Genomic DNA, 21,529 nt, shown 5'->3' on the forward strand with positions numbered 1-21,529 from the left:
CGGAAGTCGACGCCACGCCCTCCCCGGCGCGTCCCTTTTCACTGGGGTGTCTGGGTTCTAGGGCACCGATCTCTGCAAGTTCCCAACGCCCGGAGGGGCAGAGGGCGAGCCGGATGGGACGCAGCCAGCCACTGTACGGCCTGTAATCCACTCTTACCCCCCAACTACAGGTAACCTCCCTCCTCTAGGCCACTGAGCGCCTCCATTCTCCACTTCGAACCTTCGGTGTTTTCCTCTTTCCAAACCCGTACAGACTGTTACACCTTGGACATTTTTAAGGGGCTTCTGGACTCAGAAAGTAAGCCATTGGTGAACGAAAAATAAGTCACTACCTCTATCTACGCCCAAACATGAAGATTATTTACTGTGCCAAAGGTGGTGATTTCCTTCAGATCACTGATTCGTTAGTCTTTTTTGGGGTGCGGGGCAGGACCGTGCATGGGATTCCTTTGAAGATCTGATGAGAACCATGACTCTCCCAAGAAAAATGCAGGACAGTTTTACAAACAAGCTTCGTAAGGTTCAGACCCAGAAGCCAGGGTAAGAACTCCCTTAAATAAATGTTTTGCTTGGTAGGAAAGATAAAGGGGGATGTGGAGAGTAGGGGAGACAAAAGCAAGAAGCAAATACTACCAGTGGAAAATGGCCCCAGTACTTTCAGGTATGTGATGTTTGTATATGTAAAATGATGAGCGATTGTCTATAGTTTACAGAAATCCATGTGCCACAATTTCTAGAGGTACCTTGGATCTTTCTTATCGTTCCCTGGTAAAATGGGGGATATCAGCAAGAGTTTGAGGATATCTAAGTTGTAAAATGGACATGAGAACATCACCAATAAGCTGGACTCCAGACAGCTCTGTCTAGGATTTTATTAGACTGCTTTTTTTCCCAATATACCTGTATTGGAAGATTGAGACAAAAAGGCACAAACTCACATTAAATAAAGTAATCTAATCAGGTCTAGAAAGTGTATTTTGTAAAAGAAGTAGCACTAGGAACCAACCAAAATAAGTCAGGGAGTCCCAGCAGGGACTGTAAGAGAATTGGGGAAGATATACACATGCCCACAGTACTGACCCTGTCCCCTACGTCTCTCCGTGAGGAGGCCAGAGCCCAGCACCCCTCCTCCCCCAGAGGCACCGCTGCTTCCAACTGGGACTGTGGCCCTGGAAATCTGATGGAAGCAGCTGGTCTGAAGGGGCATGGCACATCCTCAAAGACTACTCTTGGAGCTGAGCTTTGCATCCTAAGCCCCTCTGAGTGCTAGTCAGTTCGGGCAGGGTGAGTAAGAAGGGAAGGGAGGTACTTAAAAGGTATCATTGCCCAGCAGCGACACTCTCCACGGGGACAGAACAGACCAGGCTCATCCCTCCTTGCGCTGATGTGGACTAGAGCCCCAGATCCAGCTGACCTCTGAAAATTCTAGTTCGGCTCACCTGGAGGCTTAACTGGGGCAACAGGTGGAGGTGGGTGGAGCTAGAGAAAAGGCCCACAAAGAGCAAGCCCCGCTCCTCCCCAAGTTGGAGTGATATGTATGAATCTCAGAGAAGAACTGAAGGAAGGAGACCAACATCTGCTGACCCTTAAACCACATAAACAATAGTCTGCTTACATTATCACTGCTTGTTTCTCCCAGGCTAACGCACATCTGGACTTCACTTAGTTGATGAATAAAAGAAGGGAAAGCTTTAAGCACAAATATAATTATAGCTATTACAGAACTTGTAGGAAAACATTTACATTTTTCTCCAGTAGGAATGCCACTTCAACTTTCCCTGTCAAATAAATGCGACCAGCAGTTGGGCTGCTAATAACCAACTGAATTGCCCCAGATCCATTACTATAGACCCCACAAGGTGTGGAGACTAAAAGGAAGGTGTGATGGGGTATCTCGTGGTCCCAGAGGGGACTCAGTGAAGGCAGGAGCTAACCACGCTGAACCTGTCCCCCCCCCCCTTGCCCCAGGGGGGCCACAGGGAAGCAGCCATCAGGAAGTCCCAGGTGTGACACTCCCTTATTGCACTTAGAAATCAGTAAGGCAAAACAAACTGACAAAAACCTAAGGACAGATCATCCCATTCTGCTTATCATTCCCCCAACAGAAATTTGGTCTCTCGTTAGCTTGAGTCACTGCACACTTGGCCAACAAACTTCACAAGGCTTGGGAGATGTCAAGTGACACCACGGCTATCTCAGATTCTCCCACTGGGAAGGCGTACTCCAGTGCTGCCAAGTCACAGGCAGCTAGGAAGCCCTCAGCAGCCTCTGCTCCCCCGCAGGCCTGGACTTTCACACCAGCCAACTTTGGTACAATTTGCCACTGCGATCACTACTGGCTCTTGATTGTCCAGGGCAGAACTCAGCATGGGGGCAAGACAAGCTGAGTTCTTGATCCCCAAATTCTTTCCTGGCCACTGCAGAAGACAGGGGAACGTGTTCTGGGAAAAAGCTTTTTGCATGCTTGTTTTGTGCAGCATGAAAAGATCAAGACCCCTTGTGTCCTGATCAGCCTCAGACAGAGGACAGGAATCTAGAAAGCACAGAGAGGAGGGGGTTATTGCTGAGTGGCAGCACCAGCCCGAAAGGGAAGAAGAGTGTGGACATACAGAGCTCCTGGGGACAGCGGGGGGCGCACACTATTAGGCATACATGGGACAGACTCAATTCTAAGGGCCACGCGGGACAGTCCCCTCCAGGTAGAGTTGACCTGGGCATATTACAGGCTCTGCAGAGATTCAGACAGAGTGGGCAACAGGAGGACCAAGGAGCCATAGGTATTTCTAAGACTAGTGACCAGAGATGCGATGCCTGGGGCAGGGGTTATCTGTTGTTTAATTTTCAAAACAGACTGGCTGGGCCTTGGGTGCTTCCATGGTGCCTAGAGCACTCCTAACAGTGGGTTCCTGGGAGCAGAGACCAGAGTTATGAAGCCACACTGATGTTCTGTGGAACTGGGAGGGAAACAAATCTATTTCTACCTCATCCCCTCTCCCCATGTGAGCACTCAAAATTGCAAAGACCTGCCCAGGAAGCCAAACACTTCAGTTTATCCCAAGGTTGAAAACAAAGTAAATCGTTTAAATCACCACATCACAAAAGGTAGCTATTTTCAAAGACTAAAAATGTCACTTGGAAATAAAGGGGATGGGGGAGGGCACACAGAAATGGGTCAAGAACACAACGGCTGGAGAGGAAGGAGCTGTAAATACAGCCACCTACAACGCCACGTATCTCAGAGGGGCAGGTTCCCGCTTACGCGGGCTTCATAATACCAGACGGTCTATTTGTTCACAATAGTAAAGGGCATCTAGAATTAGCTACGGTAAGGGGTCAGAGTTGCCTGAAGAATGGGCACAGAAAGGCTGCGTCCGAAGATGGCCTGTCACTCAGGAGCGTGGATCTGCTGGGCCTTCCTGTTGACCACTGTCTTGCAAAACTGGAAGAGAAATAAAATAGAAACACTGTAAATCACTGACGGGGGAATTTCAAAAGGAGGAAGGATGCCAGGCGGTGTGGTGGGGGGTGAAGAGAGAGAGGATACTAAGGTCCAAGCAGTGACAAGAAGCTGGCATCACCACAACCCATTCTGTCCTACAGTTTTATCTCCCGGAAGTTCTCCTCAAGCATGCAGGGCAGGAAAAGAAAGCAGAGGTTCATGTCACAGCGGGTGAGGTCCCAGGCCCCATCATGCTAGAGAGCAGCCAGGTTTTATTGGATAACATAATTTTTTCTCAGGGCCAGATGGGGAGCAGGGCCAGGCCTTTTGTTCCATGCCTAAGCCCCTCTGAGCTGCTGGAATAAGAGCAAGTCTGGAGGCTCTGGGAGCTGACAGAAGGAAGGATCTTGGGAAAGGGTGACCACGTGAAACAAAGGACATCCCAACCTGGTCTATGACCTGAGCAGAAATACTCTCCCAGTACCTGAAAGATGCTGTCTCTGATGGGGACAGTCTGGGATCAGAGGGTACAGAGAGGAAGGAAATGAAGCACCAGACCCAACAAGGACCACTAGGAAAAGCTATCTGGCCAGCGAATTTTCCAAGGGAGGAGCAGAGAACGGCTCTGGTCCAGGGCGTAAAGGAACAACCAGAAGACCAGCTTCCACTTGAAATGGCTACACTCACAGGCGGAAGAGTAATTAGGTGCAGATAAGCTTTGATTCTCACCCACCGCCCCCTCCCTAGCCCCTCTGTGTCTAGTGGATATGTATCCAATCACATGGATCCCTGAAATGTCTTGAAAGCCATCGTCTCTTTCAGTGGAAGCCCGAGAGCTCTCTGGCACCATGACCATCACTACGACTAGAGGGCAGGATGAAGAAAGAGGCAAGGACACAGACTGATGACTGATTTTGGCGTCTGTGATGCACTCAGTGAGAAACTTGGTACATACGGTGCGGGAGGGGAAGGAGTGGCTTTAGTCGTCTGCCGTCATGCCTTTCACTGGGTCCTTTTGTCTCATCTGCAACGGAAGAAAACAGGACAAATGGAAGGTGTTTGCTGCTGCTGGAACTCCACCACAGGTACAAATTCCTCCTCCTCAAGCCTGCCAGCGGATAGGATAGAGCATGTATTTTGCACACAAAGCAAATCGGAAGAAGTGAATTCTGCGTATACAGGGCCAATGCCACACTATAGCTCTGTCACTGGTCCCACCGCCCATGATTTCTAGTTCTCTCCCCTGCGTCTCAGTGTTGGGGTTTAGTTCTTACGCTCCTCTCTTTCTTTCATTCATTCAACAAATATTTATGAAGCATCTTTTTTTTGGCAAGGCACGGTTCCCAGCCTGAAGATTTCAGCCATGAACCAAAATAGACCAAGTTTCTCCTTAGGGAGCTTACATTCTGGGACAAAGTGAGGGGAAGACAGAGAAACTAATCCACGTCAGATGGGGCTGCAGGTTGCTGGGATGGAGAATGGCTCTGGGGAGGTGCTGTTTTATGAGGTGCCTGGGGATGGCCTCTCTGATAAGTGACGTCTGAGCAGAGACCTGAAGGAAGTGAGGCAGGAAATCCTGTGGGTACTCAGGGGCGGTGGTGGGGGGGTTGGGGGGGGCACAGCAGGGAGCATTTCAGGCAGAGGGAACTGCAATTCCCTCTCCTGGGCTCTGCTTAGAGGCTTCGCCTGGGACTTGCATATTTCCAGGGCGGGTGTGTGTGTGTGTGTGTGTGTGTGTGTGTGTGTGTGTGTGCGGGGGCAGGTTCCATCCCTGGCTGGGGAGGACCCCACATGCTGCGTGACGTTGGAAAAAAAAAAAGAGGCTTTGGCCAGTCTGCCCAGTCAGCCAAGTGGGCACAGGGATGGAGAGTGCAGGTGAAATCTCGGATCGGCAGAAGTGAAAGGCTGCTGAAGAAAAGGATAGGGTCTTCTCTGGGAGCACTGAGTGGTCCCTGTCCCTGCAGCTTTCAACAGCGGTGTACACAGCTTCTTGCTGGGAACACCGTGCTGGCGATTGCTCTCAAATCCTTTCCAACTTGAAAATAAGAGTCTAATTGCAGGATGTCTAGAACACGTCTATCATAACTTCCCATTAGACATGTCTTCACTGTCCATGAATTTTCTGCACCAGGTTCAATCTTTACTCATTCAACAACTTTTGAGCCCCTCAGAGCATAAGCGCTAGAATCAGACTGCCTGGATCGCATTCTGGCTTTATCACTAAACTGTGACCTTGAACAAGTTACTTCACTGCTCTCTAAGCCTCAATTTCTGCAATAATAAAAACAGAGATAATAATAGACACTACATATGTCATGGGGTTGTAGTGAAGATGAAGCTTTCACGGAGAGTACTTAGCACAGAGGAGTGCCTGGAACCCTGTACATGTTATCAGTCCTGTTGTCTTTGTTCTAAATAGCACAGTGAACATGCTGTGTGTGCACGTAACACTCAAGAAGCTGCACGCTTAAGCTACAGCCTCCTCAGTTGTGCTTTATTCACTAGCCTTTCAGCCACATTGTTCAGAGACTCTGTCTCATCAGTAGTAGCTCTCCACTGGGAAACATCTTTGAATATACTTCCTGCCACATTTCAAACCCTCGACCGTTGTTTACCACCCGCCCTACCCCGCCAACTGTTATAAATCACTGAGCCCACGTGGAACCTGAACATGAGAAAAACATTCTCCCGGTCCTTCCCAGAGGTTCCTATAGTCACTCCCTACTGATAATGATTAAGTGTGATTATACCTAAGCTCCTAGCTTGGTCTTTCAGGCTAGAGTTTCCTCCAAGTCTTTTTCTTTCCTTGGCTGTGCTGAGCCACTTGTGGGATCTTAGTTCCTTGACCAGGGACTGAACCTGAAGCCATAGCAGTGACAGTTCCTAGCTCCCTCTTGGAATGATGCCTCTCCCCTGTAGATTTTGTTCAAAACTCACTTTCCTGAATGGTAGCTTTAAATTTGTATTGTTCCTATAATTTTGGTTATCCATAGTAATTAATATATTACTTTATAAGAGCTTAACAAACTCAAGATTTTTCTTGAGTCAAATTTTTTAAAAGACGGAAAGTTACCCTTGTGGTGTGAGGTCGGAATTGGAAGTATTTGTGTGAACATAATAGATCAGAGAGATATAGAAATAGCTACAGATGTTAAAATCCCTCTGCGCCATCCTAAGAGGAGGTCTGGGATCAGCAACACCCCAACAGTGATGACCACACCCAGGTGAACAAAGGTAACTTCACCGGGACTGGACAAGGACAGGCAGAATACAAGGAAAAGAACACCTTTGAGTCTGTGACCTTTTGATCTGAAATACAGACTCTGGATCTAATCACGCAGAAGCGCTGGACGAACCCCACTGAAACACCTTCGACAAAATGACTAGCCTATAACCTCCATGAATGTCAAGGTCGTGGAACTCCCAGAAAACATGGGCTGCACCAGACAGACTAGGAGCGTGCGCTGCGTGATGCTGTCTTTCCTTTCCTAGGTATTCTTCTCATCATTTTCATTAAGTTTGAAACTCTTTCAGAATACAAATAAGAAACTCCTTCAAAATAATTACCAACCTCCCTGTCCCCGACCCCAAACCAGAAATGGGAACTTCCCTGGTGGTGCAGTGACTAGGACTCCATGCAGGGGACCTGGGTTCAATCCTGGGTCAGGGAGCTAGATCCCACATACCACAACTAAAGACCTGGAGTGCCCACAAATTAACACCCAGCACAGCCAGCCAAATAAATAAATGTGAAAGAAGACAGAAATGCACTCATTATGTGTCTGCTAGCTAATGACCATTCATGTACATTTTCAATAATCAAAGAGGCTAAGGTTTAGTATCATGGGAACAAAGCCCTTTGGGTCTCAAGCAGATACCTGTAGACCCTGAGCGCTCATTGCCTGGCTTGAATTTACTAACGCAAAGCCAGGCCCTGTTCTCCTATTGCTTGAAATAAGATGTAACTTCCTATCAGGAAACATGATAGCTTCCTTTACTCTCAAAGACAAGGTCCCCCCACAGAGGGTGCACCAAAATAAAAATGCATTATTTCATTCTTGTAATGAAATGTTCTAAGAATGCTTATTTCCTGTTTCCTGGGGCCTAAAATGAGAGATTTTTATCTAATGTTTGTAGTGTTCCTCGGATCAAGCTATTACTGGCTATCTATGTACATACAGTTGAGGAACATGAAAACAGAAGTTCCAGTCCTGGATGGTTTCTTTTTAGCAGTGGTTTTCTCTAGGGAATGAGGCCAGGGGTTGGAAGAAAGGGACTTTTATTCATCTACTTATTTTTATTTATTTGGTCTTCTTTTTTTTTTTTTAATATTTTTCTCCATCTTTTGAAAATTGCTTTTCCTATAAGTATGAAATACACCTTTGACTTAAAGGGACTTGTAAAAGTATCAGTATCAATTTCCTGGGTGTGATATCATACTATCATTTTGCAAGACGTAGCCACTGGGAGAAACAGATCTCCTCTCTGTACTATTTCTTACCCCTGCATGTGAATCTCACAATCATCTCAAAATAAAAAGTTCAGTAAAAAAATTAAGCTAGAAGGAAATCTAAAAAAAGAGGGGATCTATGTACATATAGCCCATTCACTGCTGTAGCAGAAGGTAACACAACACTGTAAAGCAATTATACGCCAATAAAAATTAAGTAAAAAATTAAGCCAGTGGAAAAAAAATCATTTATGACACTGAATAGTAACCACAGACCTGTTCTGAAAGGACATAAATACAAGGCAAATGTGGAACTGTTTTTAGAACTTCTTTAGAAACCTAATATATAAACAGGTTCAGCCTTTTGGGGAAGAAATCTCGCAATAAGTAACAAGAATTTTAAATCCTCTAATTCTGCTTGTTGGAATTTATTCTAAGTAAATAATCCTAATTACCCAAACAATGGAGTGCATAGAAATTTTTCATCATGGCATTATTTGTAAATAATGAAAACCAAAAAAAAAAAAAAAAAATGAAAACCTGCAAACAACATGAAGGAAAATCCAACAAGGGGCAAGAGAGTACAGAGTAAGATGTAGCTACTGTGAGAAACGTGTATGTGAAGGAACTTTTTTCCTGGTTTAAATGCTGTTATAATGTTTAGAGAAAAGTGAGAGGACCACCCAGGCTCGTGCAGTACCATCAGAACTAAGTAAAAGTGTGTAAGAATTCTTAAAACGTTTTTACAGTGGTTGTTTTTAACTAGTGAGAGTACAAGTGATTTTTTTCTATTTTTTTACTTTCCTAAAAACTGTTTAATGCTTACACATTACCTTGATATTGAAAAATTTAAATATTTAAAAAGAAAATAAAGCTGTTCCCCTATTTCAAGATGCTGGTCAATGTTCCAGGTGGTCTGCTCTGGGGTCAATCGCTGCTGGGCAGGGCGGAGGGAATTAAGACTCCAAGGAGAGCATCAGCCTCAGAAGACAAGGATCCCTCGGCCTCAGAAGACAAGGATCCCTCGGCCTCAGAAGAACTCGCTCTGCCCTCTGCAGGCATTATGGGAATCTCAGATACAATCTTCCACAGCCCAGCACATGAACCAGGCACTGAGTGTTTTAACCTGAAGACCCTTGTCTATCACAATCCCAAACGGGGAACTCTGGGATGTAGTATCCTGACAGGCACTTCACTGCACAGGGATGTTTATGTAATTGATAGGTAACTGGTCCAGTGTTTAAGACTTAAAATCTAGAAGTGATGGTGAATCATCAGTCAAAAAGCCAGGGGATAGAGCAAGGGCCCTCTTCATCCATACTAAAGTGATGATGAAGAGACAGGCACATTCAGACGCAAGCAAATGGACAGGAAGATTGTCTAGAGAGACGCTCGGACACAAGCCTGCCAGCTGAGCCCACAGAGCCAAGAGTGCCATGAAGCCACTGAGCTCCATCCCAAAGTACAAAATCCAGAAGGGATGGGCAACGGAGGGATCAGAGGAGCCAGAAGAGTTAGAGAGGAAGACCCATGAGGGAAGACGAGGACGAAAATGCTGCAGGATCTTCAAACATGTGTTCTTTGCTGTTTTTCAGCAAATGTTCTAGAGAGTCCTGTAAACAGGGAAACACGTTTTGTTTTTGTTTTTTTTTCTTTTACAATTTTTAAAATGAATCCTCTTCTCCCCATCTCATAATCTAGAGTTAATGACCAAGGTCCAGGAGGAACCTGTTCTCTGAACTAGAAGGTATGCTTAACTTCTCTGCAAAGAATACCTATGGCACAGGTAGCCAAGAGGATGTCATGACAATTCATGTCAAATGTCTGCTTACCACACATGACAGGCACATGGTAAGACCTCAGTAAATGTCAGCTTCTATAATAATAAAGTATGTTATTGTACGGGAATTCCCTGGCAGTGCAGTGGTTACGACTTGGTACTCTCATTGCTGCGGCCCTGGGTTCAATCCCTGGACAGGGAACTAAGATCCCATAAGCCACAAAAACAACTTATTGCAAATCAACTATATACTTCAATTAAAAAATATGGATAGATAGATATGTTTATGACTGTCATGTTTGTAAGACAGTGAGTTCCCCATTACAGGAGATGCTCAAGCACAAGCTAATGGGAAAGGGCAGAGAAGGCTCAAGCACTGGCTACATAATTAGACTACATGACCTTTAAGGTACTTTCTTCCACTTTTGCGATTACGTGTTTCTTAAAAGCAGGAGAGGAGGGAGGGGGAGGGAGCAAGAGCCACTGTTCCTCCACAGGCACGCATTTCCTGACATTTTTGTTTTTAGGGCAAAGGACTAATCTCTTGATCCCGTGTTTCTCAAATCCTTGAGCCTCATCCAAGAATGGCGGGTTCACCTCCCAGAGGGACAAGAGTTATGGCAGGGGTGACTGTGGCCTTATAGTGACCTCTTATAACTCACAAAACAACCCACCCACACCAGACTGCTATGCCTTGGTTTAAAGAATAACAGTCATAATTTCTATCACAAACTTGCAGTTAATCATGGCAGGCTGGATGCAGTACAAGCATTTATTGCTGTTTCTCCCCCAAAGCTAGGCATGATGACAGTAAAGGAATTACAAAGAAAAAAAGATGGAAAGATGGAAAACTACAAAGACAACAAGAAGAGAGGAGACAACAGCAGGTAAAAGATGGAAACAGCATTCTGGAAGACAAAAGGAGGACGGAGGAGCAGTGACTAATCCGCAGAGCAGCAGGAGCAGCCGGTGAGGAGGGCAGCCAGGAGGGAGCGGGCCCACTAGCGCTGCAGGTTCTCCAGAAGCTGGGGGACCGGCAGCACCAGGCGCCTCTACGTGCAGGGAGTGCAGCTGGGGTTAGAAATGGGTGGCTCCTTTGCGAGAGGAAATAAAGAAGAGTTTGGCTCTGGCGTGCCCTGGTGTTACCTCCCCTGGTTCTCAGCCTGCCCCCAGGACCTTTCCCTAGATCAGCTCCCAGAACACTAGCTTTGACCAGCCCCATGAGAAAAAGGCTGGGGTGTCCTCTTGAAGCAAAACGAGCAGCCCAAGAAAAGCACACTCAGGAGCCTCAAGTGGGAAGCCCCAGCGGAACCATCTGACTACCCTTCAGTAAGCTCAGCCACTGACTGATTCACGTGGAGTTCACGTGGGTGAACTCCGGGAGATGGTGAGGGACAGGGAGGCCTGGCGTGCTGCAGTCCCTGGGGTCGCAAAGAGTTGGACACAACTGAGCGACTGAACAACAATAACAACTGATTCAGAGAGCTTCATCCACTTTTTGGAGCTGCTCTCTTCACTGTGAATGGACAGCCAAGGAGTCCCAGTCATCTGAGGGAAGCCCCGAACAGGAAACATAAAGTCCAACGGGAAGAGGAGCTCAGAGGAAACAGTGTTCAGGGGGAAGAGACACCACAAAACCAAACGCAAGAACCAAACCCCATGCTTCAGAAAAGGAAAATGAGGCCAAGAACAGAACAAGAAGTGCTTAAGAATGTCTTAAATTAAATGAAGGAGACAAAAGTTAACTTCAGAAAACCTCTCCTAGAAAGCACACAAAAAAGGAGACAAAACATGAGAAAATTCGAAGGTCGACTCATGATGTCCAACTGCGAACAACAACAAATTCCAGAAAGAGAACAAAGAGGACAGAGGGGAGAAAGTGATGACAGGGGACACAAAAACATCTTCCAGAACTGAAGAGATCTTCAGATTAAAGTGTCTACCGAGTGGGAGCAAAATGAATGAGAATGGACCAGCCTCAACTACTGATATTGTGGCAGCCAGCCCAACCACCCACCCCCGTGAGACCCAAAGACACAACTTAATGATACAGACACAAAGCTAAGCTAACAACGAGGGAGGCATTTACTAACTTCCTAAGAAAACCAGAAAATTACCCAAGGAAGAAATGAAAATCAGAGGAGATGACAGGGTTCACATATATATGTATGCATGGCTGAGTCCCTTTACTGTTCACCTGAAGCTTTCACAGTGTGTATCAATCGGCTGTACCCCAATACTAGAGAAGGAAGTGGTAACCCACTCCAGTATTTTTGCCTGGAAAATTCCATAGACAGAAGAGCCTGGCAGGATACAGTCCATGCAGTTGCAGAGTTGGACATGACTGGGCTAATGTATGTATACCCAACACAAAATAAAAAGTTCAAAAAAAAAAGAAAAAGAAGGGATTGCAAGGGGCTACTTCTGGGGCCACAACCGTGGGGATAGGGCAGAAGAAGCCAGTGTCTTCCTCATAAGTGTGGGATGCTACCTGAGCGTAAGACCTATAAAAATACTTGTGGGGTGATGGTACTGACTGCGGTGCCGGTTTCACGAATGTCCATCTGCAAACTCCTCAAGGTGTACACGTTAAACAGGCGCAGCTCTTTGTACGTTAGACCTCAATAAAGTGGCCTTTTTAAAAAATGAAAAAAAACAACTCTGAAAATAAAACTTTAATAAAAATATTTTTAGAAAGAGGAAAAACAAGAAAGGAAAGCGACACGTGAGCCAGAAGTACAGTCAGCACAAAGGTCCCACACAGCTGCTAACGGGGTCAGAACATGTCCCCCGCAGTGGTTTTGCTTTCTCTTCCACCACCAACTATTTTAAAAATTCCAATTCCAAGGAGGGATTTCTGCATTTGCAGTTATCTTGGACAATATAGATCATCCGAACTTTTGGCACAGTTATCCACAGAATGGAAACACAAAGACAAGCGCTGTGGACGGGAAGAGGACTCTGTAAGGACGCGTGCCCTCGAGCTGAGGACCTGAGGGAGGCAGCTCAGCAGACCCTCCGGACAGCCTGCCAGCACCAGGAACTCCAATTCGACCCCAAGAGGCTGTCAGCCAGCGTTTCCATGACCCTGGGGTATTCTGGCCGGCCTGGCAGCAACAGGTAACTGAAGCTGCAGACTAAAACCTCCAAGGCTCTGTCCCTGTTCCTCCACTTGGTAACTTGTTTCTTTTCTCTTTTGGTCAGGACTCAGGTGACCACAAGATTCAAGGCTTCTCTCTTACACTGTTAGAATCGCCAGAGCTCTGGACATTAAAACCTACCGCTTCCTGAAGATCTTTAGCAGAAGAAGTAGGACTTGTGTCCTACTTCCAAAATCCTGCCACTTCCCTGAAACTGCAGCTGAATGAATAACTTAAACATCTGCCTTCAACAGGAACTCACTCAGCAAACCGCTGCAACCAGTGAGTCAGCCTGGAAGTGTCACCCTGGAGGGTAGAATCCATTCCCCACGGGGCTCCCCCTCTAAGGAAGCGCCCATGGGCCCACTTTCCACCGAGACCAGCACAGTGCAGTGGGAGCACCAGTGCGGTGGGGGCCCCTCGGACCTGGGCCTGCGCCTCACCGGAGGCCCCGCTGGAGAGCCAGGCACGGCTGTGCAAAGCTCTGCCTGCCAGACACCCAGGCTCCATGCCAACCCTCCCAGGGCAAGGAGGGAGAAATGGATGACGGTTCCTATGAAACAGAGCTTCCTGCCTCATTTTTAGCCCCAAGAGGCAGGAGGGAGACCCCGACGGCATTTAGAGGGAGGAGAAGCGGCAGAGTGACTGACTGCTACAGCTCCTCCTCCAGACTGACTGTGTCACCTGCAGGCTGTGTGACCCTGCGCCCGGCCTTGAACTCCCAGCATCTCTACCTCCTCACCTGAGTGTGGGGGTAACAGCGGCACCCCCTCACAGGGGTTGTGAGGACCACAGGAGATGGGCCGAGACCTGGAGAAGCGCTCCGAATGATGCCTCACACATGGGTGCCTGAGTGCTGTTTACCAAGTGTCTCCTCAGAGGGAGTCTTGCAGGCAGGCAGCCCCAAATTCCTCAAAGGAGGCAAGAGGGGTGCTAGGTCTTCAGGCTCCCATGGAGCAGCAGACAGCTCTCCTTCTGGGAACCATGCCAAGCCAGAAAGAAAAAAAAAAAAAGGCGGGGGCAAAGGCTCCAAACTCTAAAATAGCTCCAACACTGTTAAAGAGGGGTTGTGGTGTGCGTTTCGCTGCTGTCCTCTGTGAGTTTCGTGCATGCTATTCGTGGACCAGCCCGGCCTGCCTCCGCCTCCCGGGGCCACCTCCGCCTCTGCAGCCCAGCACGGTTCCCCCACCCGGCTCTGGAGGACCGCTGCGGCAACTGTATTACTCACTTGGCATTCAGCACAGCCCGCCATATCTGTCTCTCTGGATATGCCAAGACCTCGACTAGACTGCAAGTTCAAGAGCACAGGCTGCTTTCTTCCTTGTAGTTCCCATATCGCCTGGCATTAGACCTTACCCACAGTGGACGCTGACATGTTCCTAGAACCACAGGACGGTGCCTTCAGTCAGCTGCCCCGGCACGACAGTCTCCTAGCGAACAGCCCCCGAGTCTCCTCGGGCCTCCCACTTACCTCATCCAGCTGTCTCTTCGTCTCGTCTTCCATCCTTCGAATGTCGTCCATCGTCAGGTCGACCCATTTGTCCAGCCAACAGAACAGCTGCCGGTGGAAGTTTGTAAACAGACGCCTCTCTTGCTATAAAAAGGAAGGGACCCAAGTTAGAACCGGAAGGTGTGGGCCGCTGTGGCAGCCCTCCTGCCCACGCCCTCCACACCAGCACCCAGACTGTACTGGGAAGGTTGGGGGAGGAGTGGTAGGTACCCCACTGGCTGATCTGGATCGGTCCTCCAATCCCTCAGGTCAGTGACCCTTGCCTCCACATTTCTGATGGGTATGGCCTCAAGTCAGACAAGCCCCCAGGGAGAGGGTGGTGCCTAGCTTGCCCCGAGGCTCTGCACCCAAGACAGGCAATCCATGAGCCACGATCCCAAAATGACTGCCAAGTTTCTTCCTTGTCTCTGGAGCCTGAAGACCAGGTTAAAACTGACCAGCAGCAGGGGGATTCCCTGGCAGTCCAGTGATTAGGACTCTGCTTCAACTGCCAAGGGCTCGGGTTCGATCCCTGGTCAGGGAACTAAGATCACGCGTGCTGCATGGCATGGCCAAAAACAAGTAAATAAAATTGGCCAACAGCTATGAGATGTTCAATTTTACCAGACTCTCACACATCAGAGAGAAGGCTATAGAAACTTCTTAGGTGCCATTTGGGCAAGTTACTCAGTTTTCCTGGGTCTCCCGTTTACACACGTTATTACTTTCGTTTGACATTCTCTTGTTAAAAAAAAAAAGGAAAAAAAAAACAAAATGCCCTAGGTTTGTCTAGTTCAGTAATTCAGGGTACTGGGAGAATTTGGTTCATAGTACTTTTTGCCTTTTGGTGTCAAGCAAAGATCCTGAGTTTTATTTGCCATTTAATCATAACAAGCCCCCTCCTGTTTCCTTCTTTTGCCTCAGTTTCCTTCCCATTTGCATGTGGTACCCCTGGATGAACAGCATTAAACTGTAAGAGTGTGGTGCAAGGAGAAGTGGGGATCTGGGAAATCAGACCTAAATATCCTGATGCTGGCCACCCTAGGATACAAGTCACATGGGGTTGTATGATCTTCTCTTGTCGGGCAAAACGCTCCCCACCAACACACCAGAAGGCCTCCCAGCCTGGTCACTTACCTTATGAATAAAGTTTTCCACTTTGTTCTGCAGGCCCCACCACTTGAACTTGACAGTAACCAGTTTGTATGCACACATGTATGGGCAGTCTTTCTGATTTACAAGTTCTTGCTGTATTAGAAACACACCCACAGGCAGACGGGTAACTAAGAGGGCCGACCTCTGGCTCTCCTTTTGCACCCCCCTGCCCCCTCCCAGTTCCCCACCTCCAGGAGGGAGGCCCAACCACACCGGCCCCAACACCCCCTGGTGGTAAGAGTGTGAACTGCACCTTCCAATTGGGGCCCAAGGGTCCTCGGCCTGTTTTGATAGATTTAAATTTTGCTGGGTCCTCTTCTGCCTTGTAATCCTGTCAGAAGTTGGGGAGGCAGGGGTTGGGGGGGGGCGGGAAGAGAGAGGGAGAGAGAAGGAGATCAGATTTTCCACCACAGTACAGTTCATACCATTCTTGATGCTTTTGGTGCAAAGAAAACATGGGAAAGTCTATAAACAAGATACAGAACTGTTTACATTTGCCTCTGAGGAGAGTTCTCTGTGATTTTGTCTGCCAGGGCTTGTTTTCAGTTTTACCAGATTGTGTGAACAGGCTTGGCTCTCCACTATTTAAGATGGGGATTTGCAACCTGGAGTGAACATACAGAGCACCAGGGAAGGTGTTTTCAAAACACAGTTGACCCTTGAGCAACACAGGGTCATTTTAAAAAACAGGTAACTCTAAAATAGCAGCTGGAGCTGAGAACAACCAGCCAGTCATTTCTGAAATCTTCCAGTCCCACCTCTCTCTGGCTTTGTTCTGCTTTTGTTTTTAAACTGCCTTGTTTTAATAAAATCATTATTGGAAATGTTCAATGTATAGACTTTATCCTCTTGTTTACTACAGTCAATCTCCCTTCACTGATTTAAAATGCAGTCAATGCTGTGTGTTAATTAACAGTAACAAAAGTTTACTCTTGGGCTGTTTGTCTGCATTAACTAATCTGGGCAAGGGAAAAACCAAACTCCTTATGGCATCTACTTATAAAAAATAACAAAGATATCCAATCACATGCATACACATACAGTTGTAAAGCATCTTCCAAAGTGAAGGAGACTATTTATTAAACCTTCCCTACCTCTGCTTCTCTCCACTCACATGAAATAACCAGAATCGACAAAATACTCAAGGGGCCATACTCTTGGCTAGTGTTTCTGTTTGAGAAATATTTGGGGATGTTCAGTTTGAGGTATATAGATGCACATTTAGGATCTATTCACTTTGCTATATATGTTATACTTCAGTGAAAAGTTTTTGGTTTTTTGTTTTTGTTTTAAATCCACTAATCTTTTGAGGATAGGAGTGGGGATATTAGGCCAAGAAGCACAAGATTGTACATCTGGGCCACTATTTGCCTGGTGGTATCCCCAAGTCAAGATAAGGTGATTCTTAACACTCATTTAGAAAATAAAATACTCAAGAGAGAACTTCCCTTTGACCCAAGTTGGTATGATTCCTTGGTTTCTCTGACATAAGTGACTTCTGCATCTCGAAGGCCACCCATACAGCTGAATAGTTCCTACCTTGCTAAGTACTTGGCTTCGATCTGCAATGTCTATATATACGACTTCCACATGTTTCCACGCCTCAGGCTCCAGTTTATGCACCTGCAGGAACAAGGGTGGCCACTCATTATGTACAGTTTAACAGCTACCACACCCTTTACCCAGAATGGACATCTAACAGCAGTTGCTCCCATAGCCACAGACGTGAGATTCCTACCAGTACATACAAAACTATCCAAAGGAGTGGGAGGGTGAATGAATTTTAAGTGGACGTACATTTGAGAACTAATGCTCTGATTTTTCAAGTTAAATATGATTGCAGCAGCCCAAGGCTCTCAGGCTCCCCCAGCACCTACTTTATTTCCATATGTCCCCCCTTTGTAAAGACTGCATATTCCTCTCATGAGGATGCTGCCTGCTTAGCCCTATACTGCTTATTTTGATGCTCTTAAAAATTATTAATAACTAAAATCACTGCAGATGGTGACTGCAGCCATGAAATTAAAAGACGCTTACTCCTTGGAAGGAAAGTTATGACCAACCTAGACAGCAAATAAAAAGCAGAGACATTACTTTGCCAACAAAGGTCCGTCTAGTCAAGGCTATGGTTTTTCCAGTAGTCATGTATGGATGTGAGAGTTGGACCGTGAAGAAAGCTGAGCGCCAAAGAACTGATGCTTTCGAACTGTGGTGTTGGAGAAGACTCTTGGGAGTCCCTTGGACTGCAAGGAGATCCAACCAGTCCATCCTAAAGGAGATCAGTCCTGGGTGTTCATTGGAAGGACTGATGCTGAAGCTGAAACTCCAATACTTTGGCCACCTCACACGAAGAGTTGACTCACTGGAAAAGATCCTGATGCTGGGAAGGATTGGGGGCAGGAGGACAAGGGGAGACAGAGGATGAGATGGCTGGATGGCATCACTGACTCGATGGACATGAGTTTGGGTGAACTCCAGGAGTTGGTGATGGACAGGGAGGCCTGGTGTGCTGCGATTCATGGGGTTGCAAAGAGTCGGACATGACTGAGTGACTGAACTGAACTGAACTTGGAACTTCCCTGTGGGCCAGTGGTTAAGACTTTGCCTTCTAATCCGGGGAGCTAATATCCCTCATACCTTATGGCCAAAAAACCAGAACATAAAAAACAACAAAAGCAATACTGTAACAAATTCAAGGAAGACTTTAAAAATGGTCCACATTAAAAAAAAAGTAAAAGATCTTAAAAAAAGATAAAAACTAACTAACTCAAAGAGGTGGTATGAGATACAAAATTCTGACACAAGTTCAAACAGTACAAAAGGGTATGATAAAAAGTAACTCTTTCTCTTGCATGTCTCTCAGTCAGCTCCCAGGTACCACCACTGTAGAGATTTTCTTCTAGCACATATTTTACATCCTTTTTTTCCCCACTGAACAATATCCCTTGAAGACTGTTTCCTACCAACTCTTTTTAATGGCTGCATAATAAACAAGTACATGGTTGCACAATGTTTTATTTAACAGGATCCCACTGACGGGCTCTTATGTTGCTTTTAACCTTTGGCTACACCAAGAATGGCTCAGTTGTAAAGAATCCCCCTGCCAATGCAGGAGACTTCGGTTTGATTCCTGGGTTGGGAAGAGCCCCTGGAGGAGGAAATGGCAACCCACTCTTGCCTGGGATAGCCTATGAACAGAGGAGCCTGGCACGCTACAGTCTGTGGAGTTGCAAAAGAGTTGGACATGATATAGTGACTAAACAAACACCAAGAATGCAGCAGTGAATCTCCCTGTATATTGTTATTTCACACATATGAAAACATAACTATAGTGGAAATTCCTAGGTATGGAATTTCTAGAGTAAGGGACAGGTATATTTTAAATCTGAGGAGTTACTGGCAAATTGAGCTCTATAGAGGCTGTAATTTTGATGGGCTTTTTTTCAGGGGTGCTGGGGGGGTATTGCACAATGTGGCTTGTGGGATCTTAGTTCCCTGACCCGGGACTGAACCCAGGCCCAGGCAGTGAAAGTGCCGAGTCCTAACCACTGGATGGTCAGGGGATTCGCTCATTTTGATGTTATAAAAATTCAGCTCTTCTGTGCCAGGAGTTGCATTTTAGACCAATCCCAGCACTAGCAGGTCCTTGAAAGCATCTTGGAGATCATATTTCTCAAATTAGAGACAGAGCAATCCCATGCTGGCAGGACAGATCCAGGCACAGGCTGCGAGCTTCCTGGCCAAGAAAAAGGGGACCACGGTGAAGAGCCCTTGGCAGGGATAGAGCCTCAGTATCATCCTGAGGCCTGGAAGTCCTCGGGGATCTTGGGAAGTGCTACTTACGTTCTCCAGGGCCCCAAGATCAGGTTTGTGCCAGGTTTCAATTTTAATCAGAAAGTCTTCTTTCATGTACTCATTCTGTGGGAGGGGGAAAGACACCTTACAGTCACTAGGCTCAAAGTTGGAGAGTAACCACCCCTCACCACCCGCTCCGGGCAGACAAGAGGCCCCAGCCTCTGCCTTGTACTAACAGCTCACTGTCCCGGGAGCCCACAGTATGCCAGGCGCGCGCTCCCTCACTCAATCCTCACCCCAGCCTGCGAGGGCTGTGCTAACACGACCCTCACCTCACATTTGAGGAAAGTGAACTTCAGAGGGGACTTCCCAAGGCCACAGAGGTAACCACAGACCGGGGCCTCAAACTCAGTTTTGTCTGACTTCAAAATTCATGCACTTAACCCACGCATCTCTGCCTTTTACCTCATGTGCAGGGTGTAAAGGCTGAGTGGCAGCGTGGGAAGAGCACAGGGAGGCTTCCTAGCCATCCAAATGTGTTGCCCCCCTTCCCCCGCCACCAGCCAGCCTTTTGCTGAGGCCTGAAGTTCTCAGACATTTAAGCCTTCATACTAATTATCATCTTCTTCCCTTAGTGCTTTTTAAAAAACTGAAACTACTTAAAGGAGGAACACGTTAACCCCCTAACTCCTCAGCGGGAATCAGGCTCCCCGAAACTTCCTGTGTTTACCTGGATGAGGATGCTGCAGGGAGGACAGAAGGGGGCGTTGACAGAGGGGCTGGGCCGAGAGAAGAAGCCAGGCTGATGTCACGATTCTGCCTAGCATCAGTGCTCACTGGGGTCAACAGATGCCCAAATGGGAACGCCCTGATTGGGTCAGCGGCACTGGAGCTTTCTGTACAGCCTTGAGGAGGCCTGGCCCGGGGCGAGCAGGGGACAGCCACGCGTCACTCTGTACATGTGAGACCTGGGGCTAGGATGCCACGGTCCTGACTACTGCAGCACCTACAGAGCCACCTGCCAATGCAGCTTCAAGCAGGAGGGGACGGTGCCAATTAACAAGTTCCTCAACAGGACTGAAAGGATGAAGCCTCAAAAGCCTCAAAGGCCACCCAGGACAAAGACAGGAGAATCCAGGAGGCCCCAGGGCAGCTCCATTTTCTTTTTCCTTCCTTATAAATCATCTACAGTCCCCACCCCCCTGGAAATACTTACTGTGATAACTGCTCCACAGCAAGGACATGGAAAGAAGAGAGAAAAAGATTAATGAAGATGAATAAAATATCCACCCCTCACCCTGGGACCATGGGAGCAAAGACTTCTCCATTCCCTGGGGCTTACACCATGGTCACCCTCCAAGTCCCAGCAAGTGCATCTGGGACCTCAAATGCACCAACCTCTGAGTTTTACTCATGCACAAGTCCCCAAAGACCAAATATGGGATTTCATTAAAGGGATGCCACTATTGGCTCCTCGGGACTCTTCCCAGCTGGGCAAGGACAGGGAGCAGCCCTGATGAGCTGAAGCACTGAGACCCACGGCTCTGCTGTCAGACCATGACCTGGTGCCCCCTCCTCCTGCCCACCCCCTGCTTCCAGCGGCAGAGCAGGGCACCGTAGGCCAGGTGCTGTCTATCTGCCCTCTACATCCTTCCTGTCGCTGTAACCAAACCTCTCACCCGCCACACTCTTGCTCATTGTAATGAGACCCCCTTGGAAAGCACCGTTCAATTATTTATCAGAGAAAATGACGGCAGCTCTAATGTCACTGGGGAACGGACTAGCTCTCCTCCTGACCACAGCCCAGATCATTCTGTACTCTCTGAACTTAGGAGTTGGTGCAGTTTCGGATGGATGCCACCACTGCCCCCTCTGATGGCATGTGGGGCTAACAGTCAAGCTCCCTGACTCCAAACCTGAAACTAAGGTTACCTCTGAGATTGAGATGAGGACAAGTTGAAATATGAGGGATAAGATCCACCTCCTATGGAAACAACCCAAGAATAACTGACAAGGCCCTAGTATATAGCACAGGGAATGCCACTCGATATTCTGTAATAACACATGGGCAAAGAATCAGAAAAAAAAAGAGTATCTGTAGATGTATAACAGAATCATTATGCTGTACATAGACCTGAAACTAACACAACACTGTAAATCAGCTACACGCCAGTAAAATCAATTAAGGGAAAATTTTTTTAAAAGAAAGGAGAGAAAGAAAAAGAAACTACCCAAGAGACGATCTCAGTAACCTCCCTGAATCCAACGGAAGTTACTTGGA

The 21,529-nt window shown here is 47.2% G+C and overlaps 1 protein-coding gene and 1 long non-coding RNA gene across 2 annotated transcripts in view; one reads left to right on the forward strand and one right to left on the reverse strand.

Annotated features, from left to right (window-relative positions):
• Positions 1-32: 32 nt before the first annotated feature.
• Positions 33-14,282, forward strand: LOC133057031 (uncharacterized). Its single transcript, XR_009692957.1, has 3 exons — positions 33-170; positions 9,591-12,789; positions 12,874-14,282. It is a non-coding gene; the product is annotated as an uncharacterized LOC133057031 (long non-coding RNA).
• PITPNA (phosphatidylinositol transfer protein alpha) overlaps positions 858-21,529 on the reverse strand; it is a 36,364-nt gene continuing 15,692 nt past the window's right edge. Inside the window, exons 5-12 of the mRNA XM_061143053.1 lie at positions 20,465-20,472; positions 19,297-19,371; positions 16,993-17,076; positions 15,707-15,784; positions 15,436-15,546; positions 14,281-14,403; positions 4,395-4,463; positions 858-3,439 (exon numbers count right to left, since the gene is read on the reverse strand). Of these exons, the coding sequence (XP_060999036.1) occupies positions 4,419-4,463; positions 14,281-14,403; positions 15,436-15,546; positions 15,707-15,784; positions 16,993-17,076; positions 19,297-19,371; positions 20,465-20,472 (524 nt within the window). The 3' untranslated portion in view covers positions 858-3,439; positions 4,395-4,418. The remainder of the gene's footprint in view (positions 3,440-4,394; positions 4,464-14,280; positions 14,404-15,435; positions 15,547-15,706; positions 15,785-16,992; positions 17,077-19,296; positions 19,372-20,464; positions 20,473-21,529) is intronic.

The sequence above is a fragment of the Dama dama genome, chromosome 5, assembly GCF_033118175.1.
Source record: "Dama dama isolate Ldn47 chromosome 5, ASM3311817v1, whole genome shotgun sequence".
NCBI lineage: Eukaryota > Metazoa > Chordata > Mammalia > Artiodactyla > Cervidae > Dama > Dama dama.